This window comes from Pristiophorus japonicus, chromosome 6 (assembly GCF_044704955.1).
Source record: "Pristiophorus japonicus isolate sPriJap1 chromosome 6, sPriJap1.hap1, whole genome shotgun sequence".
Classification (NCBI taxonomy): Eukaryota; Metazoa; Chordata; class Chondrichthyes; family Pristiophoridae; genus Pristiophorus; species Pristiophorus japonicus.
The window spans coordinates 197,187,716-197,198,489 of NC_091982.1; the positions used below are offsets into that span (position 1 = coordinate 197,187,716).

At 37.9% G+C, this 10,774-nt stretch overlaps 1 protein-coding gene across 1 annotated transcript; it reads right to left on the reverse strand.

The window, feature by feature from the left end:
- Positions 1–747: 747 nt before the first annotated feature.
- LOC139266241 (extracellular calcium-sensing receptor-like) lies at positions 748–10,538 on the reverse strand. The gene is made up of 6 exons (XM_070884069.1): positions 10,263–10,538; positions 8,825–9,661; positions 8,474–8,701; positions 7,134–7,136; positions 6,038–6,161; positions 748–1,661 (listed from the first exon to the last, which is right to left on the reverse strand). Exons 1-6 carry the CDS (start codon positions 10,521–10,523, stop codon positions 748–750), a joined length of 2,367 nt encoding a protein of 788 aa, XP_070740170.1. The 5' UTR covers positions 10,524–10,538.
- Positions 10,539–10,774: the final 236 nt, after the last annotated feature.

The following is a 10,774-nucleotide window of genomic DNA, read 5'->3' on the forward strand; positions in this document are numbered from 1 at the left end:
AACACTCGCAGTGACGGCTTCAGCAATCTCCTCCCACAGTCTTCTGGTGTTCTGCCTTGAAGGCTTCTTGTTCCCTTATTGGTAGAGGACCTGACAGTGTCTTTGCACTGGCCTCCAGTGCCACATCTGAAAATCTCCTCACCCTTTCTCTTGGCTGTTGGGCCATGACGCTCTCCACAATAACAATGAGGAGCTTCTGCAATAAAGCACCTCCCCTTTAAGTAGTCCAGAGAGCCTAGGCCAAACTTTATTGCCCAGTAGACGGCACCCGATATTGGCCCCCTGTTCAGCACAAAGCCAATCAGTACCACGTTGCAATCATTATAATGAGTGGGCAACATGAATTTTGCGTGCTGCCTGCACCACTTTGAACGGGCGTGGGCACATAGCACTTCGCGCCGCCCACCCCCGTTTTCGGACCGTATCCAATTTATAGGCCAATCTGCTTCAATGATGTTAGTTGAGGAATAAATATTGGCCAGGACACTGGGAATAACTCCCCTACTCTTAACAGCCTATTAGTATCATAGATTAGCCAAAAAATGATATGATGATGCTTTTATTGATTTAAGGAATCACAACATTGCATATGGTGCAATATTTAAATTTAGCTATTCAACAAAAGCAGTTCCTGAAAATTTATCAATAGTTCTAGGCAATTGTTCCTAATGTGAACAAAATAAACAAATACATTACATTGCTCATTAACATTTGACAAATGACGGTTACAAAGCAGTTTGTATTATTCTATCTGCTGGCTGTAGCTGCTCTACCCATCAGATGTTGTTTTGTGTTCTGATCTGGCTTCAACAAAATAATGTAGCATTTAGGAGCAAAATTACAGGTAGCCAGACCAAAGCTGGATGACAAAATTGCAAATATTTCAACAGCTACTGTATATTTTCCAGGTGAGCTAATGTAAGCTGGAATGAAAGTTATCCAAACTGCAGAAAAGATTAACATGCTAAAGGTGATGAACTTAGCTTCATTAAAGTTGTCTGGCAACTTTCGTGCTAGAAATGCTAATACGACAGAAATAGCCGCCAGCAAGCCAATATAACCCAACACACAACAGAATGCAGTTACAGAGCCAACATCACATTCCAGGATTATTTTTGCACTTTGATACTTGGTGTTTTTTACTGGAAATGGAGGTGAGGTAGCCAGCCATAGAATGCATATTATAACTTGAAGAAAAGTACATGTAAAAACACTGGCTCTTTGCTGTAGGGGCCCAAAATATTTCATCATGTTATTGTTGGGACGTGTAGCACTAAATACCATTAGCACCACAATTGTTTTTCCAAGAATGCAGGAAATACACAAAGCAAAGCTTACTCCAAACACCGTGTGTCGTAATATACAGGACCAGACGGATGGCTGGCCAATGAAAGTCAGTGAGCACAGAAAGCATAGAACTAATGAAATTAGCAGAAGGAAACTCAGCTCCATATTATTAGCTCTCACAACAGGAGTATTTCGGTAATGGATAAAAATGGCTAAAATTACAATGGTTATGCAGGCTCCAAACAGTGCAATGGTTGTTAATATGATGCCCAGGATGTCTTCAAATGAGAGAAACTCTATTTCCTTCAGTACACATTGATCACGTTCTTGATTTGACCAATAATCTATGGGGCATGTCAAACAATGTATGGAATCTACAAAATAAAAGTAGTTAGTAACTTTTTCTTGAATCAGGAAAATATATTCAATCATATAAATGACATCCATTAAAGTCCACAAATCTGCCCTTTATGCTTCTATTTTTTGTTCCATTTATTTAACCTAATATTTCATGTAGGTCTGGGAGTGCAGCCGGTTAATTACTTTCTTTCTGATTTACTCTTCTTTCCTTTGCAGAAGTGCTTAGTCTTTGCTTGGCAATTCTCCACAATGGTGTGTCTGAGTTTGGTAAATCAGAGATATGGAACACTGCCATCACAATGTTATGTCCCATCACTAATGGAGTTGGGTATGTGCCTCTACGATGTCCATTATGGTACTGGTTCGACCTCCGAAATCCAGAAACCTCGGGACCGAGGCCGTTCCAGATTTCGGATATTTCCGGATTTCGGAACATATTTGCGACGTCCCAAATCCGGAAACGCACGGGCCAAGGTTCGGGTATTTCCAGATTTCAGAACCCTTCGGCCGGCCGTATTCTAGGTGAAAAAAAACGCCTAAGAAAAACCTGCGTTGCAGCACCAAGGACAGCGGTAGGTATGAAGATCTGCAAAAAAGGTACGTTTGTTTTTATTTTTTAATTCTTTTTCAGTGATTCAGTCGTGAAATGTCTTGTGAATGTTTTGTGATTTTCTTTTGTGTTTTCCCCCCTCCCAAGGCCCAACTCACAGCGGTAATTGGCCTTGGAGTAAAGTTGGTGAGGACTGACCACGGTTTCTGCTGATTTTTACCGCTGGGCCTTTAAAAAAATAGCGGAGTGTTTAGCAGTATTTTTGGCGAAAAATACCAAAAAAATACTGCTATCGCTGTTTTAAAAAAAATGTCTGGATTTCAGAACATTTTACGGATTTCGGACGATCCCTCCACAGATCAGCATGATGTCCAGATTTGGGAACTCCGGATTTGGGAGCGCGAAGCTGTCCTGTGCTTTGATGCATTTTAATTTATTCCTGCAAACATAGTGAGCTCAGCTGAGTAGACAGGCCATTCGGCCCAACCAGTCCATGTCGATGTTTTTGCTCCACTCGAGCCTCCTCCCGTCTTTCCTCATTTAAATCTATCAGCAGAACCCTCTATTCCCTTCTCCCTCATATACTTGTCTAACCTCCCTTTAAATGCATCTATACTATTCACTTCAAACACTTCCTGTGGTAGAGATTTCTACATTCTCACCACTTTTTGGGTAAAGAACTTTCTTCTGAATTCCCTGTTGAATTTCTTGGTGACTATCTTATATTGATTTCCTCTAGTTATGCTCTTCCCCACAAGTGGAAACATTCTCTCAGTATTCACTCTATCAAAACCTTGCATAATTTTAAAGACCTCTATTAGGTCACCCCTCAGCCTTCTTTTCTCATGAGAAAAGAGACCCAGCCTGTTCATCCTTTCCTGATATATATATGCAGAGAGCATCGCATTGAAACAGACAGCTGATTAGTAGAAATCTCTGCTGGCAAGCCCATGATAAGTCTGTGGGCAACTGTACGGGAGGTGAATGACGAAAGTTGTTCCTTCGCCACTGAGAGGAAAATCCGGGCCAATGTGTACATTCTGCAATTATTTCAATGTCTTTGATATTACAAAATAATGCCAAGTCAATCATATAATGCTACTATTCATGTGAAAGATCAGATTCTTCTTCAGCACTAAAGCGGAAAGTTAACAAAAATAATATTTCCAACCAATGTATAACAGCACATATCGTGGTACAAGCAAAGGTGTTTACATGAAATATCTGGGATTTCTGTGGCTTTACCACCAAAGTTACGCCAGGCGCTAGAGGAGCTCCCACAGAAATTCACCGCCATATGTCGCTGCACATCTGCCCTCATGTAGAATCATGTATAAAAGACACATAAGAAACTTCTTCCCAAAATCACTATGCATATTTTGCTTGTCATTTAGAAATGAGACAGAATGACAACAACAGGAAACAAACATACTGAGCCCTATAGACTAACATATACATCACCACAATGACAGTCTGGATTAGTGCTGGTGGGAAAGGGGTTCACGGAAAATGAAAGATAATAGTAGTGTGTTTTGAATGACTCCGATTAAATAAAATGAGACTAAACTGAATAAATATGCGAGGGAAAACTTTTATTAATTCTTGGTGAAATATTTTGTGCTTATAAAGATCAGGAATGCCAGTGCTGAGAAATTGAACTCTCTTCCTTATTCAGTAATTCAAGATCAGTACTAAACACTCTTAGGTCAGGTAAAGCACAGCCAGATGCAGATTTACTCTGCCAGCTGAGGTAATTATTTTATAGATTACATGCTAAATATTAAATTAAAATTGGAGTAAGGATGGTGCACCCAATGGTAGAAAAGATATAGATGATGTTATGTCATTTAATATATTATTTGTGTAATGGAAAGAAATGTGCAAATAATACAAGCAATACATAACAACAACAATAACTTGCATTTATATAGTGCCTTTAATGTAGTACACATCTCAAGGCCCTTCACAGGAGCGTTATCAAACAAAATTTGACACCGAACCACATAAGGAGATATTAGGACACAAAGAGGTAGGTTTTAAGGAGTAGAGAGTAATAGAGGTGTTTAGGGAGAGAATTCTAGAGCTTAGTGCCTAGGTAGCTGAAGGCACGGCTGCCAATGGTGGAGTGATTAAACTCGGGGATGTGCAAGAGGCCAGAATTTGAGGTGTGCAGAAATGTCGAAGAATTGTTTCCTCCTAACTAATCCTCAGTCTATTGCTGTAATTATTTAGGAAAGAAAATATGGAGTAGGTATCAATTATCTGCCTTGGCCTCTCTTGTTTGGCTCATTGCTCAATTCTGACTCTAGCTTTTCCTGCTCCATATTGGGAGCTTCTTCTGTGTCTTCTGATACCCCCACAAGATCCTGCAAATCCCCTGGGAGGACAGGCGCACCAACATCAGTGTCCTCACCCAAGCTAACATCCCCAGCATTGAAGCACTGACCACACTCGATCAGCTTCTCTGGTCAGGCCACATAGTTCGCATGCCAAACATGAGACTCCCTAAGCAACTGCTCTATGCGGAGCTTCTTTACGACAAACGAGCCAAAGGTGGGCAGCAGAAAAATTACAAGGACACCTTTAAAGCCTCCTTGGTAAAGTGCGACATCACCACTGACACCTGGGAGTCCCTGGCCATAGACCGCCCTAGGTGGAGAAAGTGCATCCGGGAGGGCGTTGAGCTCTTCGAATCTCAATGCCGCGAGCGTGAAGAGGTCAGGCGCAGGCAGCGGAAGGAACGTGCGGCAAATCAGTCCCACCACCCCCCCACTTCCCCCGATGAATATCTGTCCCACCTGTGACAGTGTCTGTGGCTCTTGTATTGGACTGTTCAGACACCAAAGAACTCACTTTAGGAGTGGAAGCAAGTCTTCCTGGATTCCGGGGGACTCCCTATGATGATGATTACTATTTCTATGTCTCCTGCTTTGCTCTATCCAGCAGATTTTTATACATCATGAAGATTGAAAATGTCTCCCTTTATCTTTTTCATTACTTACATGGCCTGGCAGGGCTATAGGGAGAGACCAAGATGGTGGGAATAGTTCTGGATTGATCTAGCAAAGAGCCTGTATAGACACAGAGGGCTGAATGGCCTTTCTCTGTGCAGTAAACTTCTATGGCTTTATGATTCCACTACTCCTGATATACACATTACATGATCTAACAATATTTTCTTTTTATTTGTTTACAGAATGTGCATGACCAGATTTATTGCTCATTTCTAGCTGCCTTGGTAATTGAGTGGCTTGTAGGCCAGTTAAGAGGATATTAAGAATCAGCCACGTAGTGCAGGTGAAAGATACGTGTAGACCAGACTGGGTAGAGATGGCAGGTTCCCTTCACTGAAGGATATTAGTGCACCAGTTGGATTTTTACGACAATTCAGTAGCTTTCATGGTCAATTTTTCTGGTGCTGCTGCACAAATGGCCATGTTTATTAAATTCAATCTCACAACTTGTCCTGATGGTGCAATCTCTGAGTTGCCAGTCCAGTACTCTACAGTACTAGCTTATTTTTTTCTGTTAAGTTGCTCATTTTTTAAAACAAGTATTCTTTAAATTAACTTTTAGAACCAGTTTGGCATTTTTGGTGGAAATAAAATTGTTGCAAACAAATCTGTATAAAGTTTGCCTCCAAATAGATTATGCATTGAAAGATTCTTTATATGGCAAAGATGACATCTAGATCATTAAAGCTTAGTGATCTGGCCAGAGGTAGGTGACTTGTATGGAAAGAAATTTCAAGGCACTTTACTCAAAATAGAATTACATCTGAAATAAATTTCAAGAATCCGAGTTAAAGAGTTAAAACTATCATATGAAATTTTTACACACCTGTTTGATTGCTAATTTTTCCCTCGGGACATTGCAAACAGTCAAAACAACACATCGGTTTCCCTTTTTGTGCTGCTTTCCTTGTACCAGGAGGACAACTTTCACTGCAGATAGAGCTTGGGATCTATCATAACACAGGCATAACGGCAAGAGGAAATTTAGTGGTTCAATTCAAATCTGACCCATTATTAAAGTAACATGTGATATATAGCAGAGGCAATTCACTAATCAATGAATATTTTTTGATAAACTTGTTGTAATAATGCAATGAACTGTTGATATCCTCATGTGAATATCACCACACTTTGAGAACATGCAATACACTGCAAGTCAGAAACATGCAACAGCTGCAATTGTCTAGAAACGGACTCAAAATAGAACACAAATTCCCAATGTAATTAATCATTTAACAAATACATCCCAGAGTTTAGAAGACAGACATATACTGCTCAAAGTTAATTCTTGCAGTTTGTTTGCAGTCTTGACCTAGTCAATTATCTATCAGATGCTCAACATTCAAGGGTGTATGGATGTGAAAAGAATATACTTTATTGCAAGTATTAACTGGCTTCAGTAATTGTTATACACGTCAGGAATTGTTTAGTTCATGCAGAAATTCTGGTTGGGGCACATCTCAGAATAGCAGTTGCACAACATTACAAATCTTTCCTTTATCTTGAGAACAGGGAAAGCTATTTGTCAGTTGTTGCTTGTAGAATTCTGTGTAGGGTATGGATTTGCTTTATACAACTTTTATTCTTGGAGAAGTCAGCATCGTTATCTTTCAGATTTCAACAACATTTGTACTGTTTTTATTTGTATAATAATGGAATTTTACACCAGTGTCAGTGGCTGATATTGGCATGAGAATGTGAGGGCAGTATTACTGTCTGATATTGTAATGAATATGTTAATATGTTTTTATGAAAGTTTTTTATATACTAGTTTAACACATTAAAATTGGTTAACAAATATACAGAGGAACTTCATACAAGCAAACTTCTGTGTTTGTTACAAATATTGCTGAGAGCAATTTCATCCCTAAGGTCTCAGTATTAAGCTGTCACCAGCTGACAAGAGATTTGACTTTTGGGACTTCCTGAGTTAATGCAGGGGAACAATTATAGCTGTTTTCCATTGTTTGGGATTGACATTGTTGTTAAACATATATAGTGTAGATGTGTTCCGATGTACATTATGCAAAATCTCCATATTTAAGATATAATACTGACATTTATGTAATAAACGTGTTAGTTTGTTCATCTAAAATTCCTCTACACACTATGTTAATGCATGTGTCAACCCATCTAAAGCTGACAAATGTATTAACATATTGTAAAGAGGCATTTCATGTGCACTCTCATTTGTTACAAATACTGTTGAGAGCAATTTCACTTTTGTCATTACAGAACTCCACTTTGCCGCATTTTACTACCTTGGTGATTTGAATTGTTCCTGGTTTTACCAGTGGATCTGTATCAGTAACATATGGTTATATTTGGCAGGGATAGTTGGTGAATCCAGATTTAGCAGAAATGAAAATTATACATTATTTATCAAGGATGCTCTATCCATTTTGTGATCTTGACTGTTTCTATCCAATTCCTTCACTGTGAAGTTCTCTTTCTTTCACTAACTCGTTTAACTCTTCCAGCAGGATTCAAAGCTTCTTCCTCCATCTGCTGGATATTTTTCAAATACTTGTCCAATTATATACTTGGGTATGCAGGTCTTACTAGGCCACGCATATATTGTTATTGGATATTAATTTCTGATTTAAGATGTTCTTCAAGAACATTCTCAATTCAATTTAATCATGTTGAGCAAACTATTAGAAATTAGGCTTTTTAAAGTCACCTTTATAACAGAAGATTGGAAAGAGTAAGTAGCTATAAAGACTTCTTTGGATTCATTTTTAATACACCTTACTGGAACCTGACTTCAAGTTGAGCAAATTTAGGCTCTTTGGGATTCAACAACAAGTATGATAACTTCTTATATCATGTGTTATGTTAAATATTCATAAACTTGCTCCTTGCTTCAGGACTATTATTTCTATGCATTTTCCCATCTGTTGTTATTTTAGAAAGCGTTCTTCTTCATCAGGCTTTTCCCTAAACCCCTGCCTCTTTCTATATCTCTGCTTTCAAAAAGTAGCTTCTTTGGGAACTTAAAAACTTTGCACAGAAAGTTGTAAGTGAGCATTTATTCCAAATAAAAACTAGATATTATCTTGCATCTAGCTTGATCTGCCAGGATTGTGAAATACTGATCAACTTATGCTAAACTGTCTTATAGCTCTGCCTGCTTTCTACTCACAAATGAAACTAAGTATTATAGTTTGAAAGGGAAGTTAGCTCAACATTGTTAGGTACAAAATATATTCAATGTTATTTCTCTACATTCAGAGTTTAATAAATGGCATAATATATTTACCTTTGTTTGCCCATCACTCCAAGTAACAATGTCTTCATTAATTAAAAGTTCTTGCCCAGGAGCTGCTGATGCATCAAAAAGGCCAATAGTAACAATTTTAACAGAACCATCCGCATCCATTTGCCAGTTCATGATATCATATGATGCAATAGGATCGCCATTTTCATCAAAATATACTTTTTCACCAACATGGTTTGTAAAGGTAACGTCTTTTAAGTAATGGAGAAGCTGTATGTTGAGGTTGAAAAATGATATGATTATTTTTAACCTTTAAAAGAGTAGAAATGTCATTATTCATAAACACTAATAGCGTAAAACTTGAGCATGCATAATATACATAAAATGCCTTACTTGCCATGGCTCAAAGTGTGAAATGTTTGCGCAGATTTTGTTCAGAAATGGTCCTTTATTTGGTTCACAGGTTACCAAATTATGAAGTGCATGAGCTATCGCATACACTGCTTTGTAGACATTATATGAAACTCTCAATTGTGACACATCACTATATACACTATCTGATTTCTCTATGTCTTCTTGTCCTGTACATATTGGTTCCAAAATAGTGGTTGTAGTGTGTCCAGTGGTGTTATCTGGTAAATTAAGAGTACATCCAAATAGCTTTTCCCAGAATCTATTTACTAAAGAATTACCAGGGATTGAGGATGGGCGCACCTTAAGAAGAAATTCCTTGAACTGTGGAATTTCTCCTTTACGGAAGGCAAACCCCATTGTTCCACCAAAGGATCTAAAGTTTTGTTTAGTTGCTAGCAGTGCTGCTGTACTCCATGTTTCACTTGCTATCCACTGTTTATTAGTAATATTCTGTCGCACCACTTCATTGGCTAAAGAGATTATATCCCCTACACCAGCAAACAACACAATAACCTTTGCTGTGGACTTTTTGATGGTGTCTACAATCTGAAGTATCTTTTGTCTGGAAGGAAGTTTTGGAATTGCCTCAGTAAAGGCAAGGCATATGCCGTAATTCTGAATCTGTTCATTAAATAACTGAACTAAATATTGTCCATAATCATCTTGAGTTGCTATAGACCCAACCCAAGTCCAGCCAAAATGCTTCACAAGTTGGGCCATAGCTTTGGCTTGAAAGCTATCGCTAGGTATTGTCCTAAAAAAGGTAGGGAATTCCAGTTTGTTGCTAAGACATGAGCATGAAGAAGAGTAACTGACCTGAAAAATAGTAGAACAGATTGGTGAAGATTCAATGAAAGGAGGAGACAGAGTTAATTTGCTGCTTTAAGAACATTGTAAACCTTATGTTAAAGTATAATCATCTTCATATTAAAATAGGAGGTAGTTTTTCAATGTGTGTAATTTAAGACCTGTCATTCAAAAATGATATATTTGAATACTATTACAGCACATTTTTCTATTTTACTTGATGTCTTACAAGTTGAAAAAGAGATGTAAGATTTACTTATATACATTGCATTTTTGCACATGAAAGAATACTTCTGCATCTACAGCTTCTCCACTTGCAGTGTCATTGCTTGTGACGAATGAATGAATGCATCACTGTTATGATTTTAAAATTAAAATCAATGCCTACAGTACATGAATGAATCTTGGCATAGAATTTATTAGAAAAGTTGCAAATAGATGTTAAATTCATACTTATTTACATGTTGAAATATTGTATACAGAAAATGAGATAGATTTTAATCTGCTCCATATCCAGAGAATTTTTGTTTTTCTTTGGCAAACAAAATACCTTCTATCAATCTTTGATGATTTGTAAGTATTTTAAGTGTTTGCCAGTAACCTTTCTTACCATAGGAATTCTGAATCGTCCAGCAATTCTTCCAATAATAATGGATTGTGTTGATCGAGCGTCACCAACAATTGCAGGGATGGGAGGCGATCCTGTACATTTATAATTCTTGATACTGTTATCTACTCCATTAAGAAGTGTGAGTGCTGCTCTGACAGCCTGCGGTACTTTACGGCAGTTGTCATAAATGCTGTAGCCTAATCTTATACTTGGAAGTAATGTTTGATCTTTGTTTATTTCTTCAATAGTGAAGATCATCATTTGTAGCCACCGAAATGTTCTGAAATTAAAACTGTTGAAGAACAAATGATTTAATCTTACTCTTCTTGCTTTATAAATTGGAACACAAGATGTTGTTTCATTTCATCTCTCATAGAAAAAGAAAAAAAAAAGAAAGAAAGACATGGATTTATATAGCGCTTTTCACGACCACCGGACGTCTCAAAGCACTTTATAGCCAATGAAGTACTTTTGAAGTGTAGTCACTGTTGTAATGTAGGAAACACGGCAGC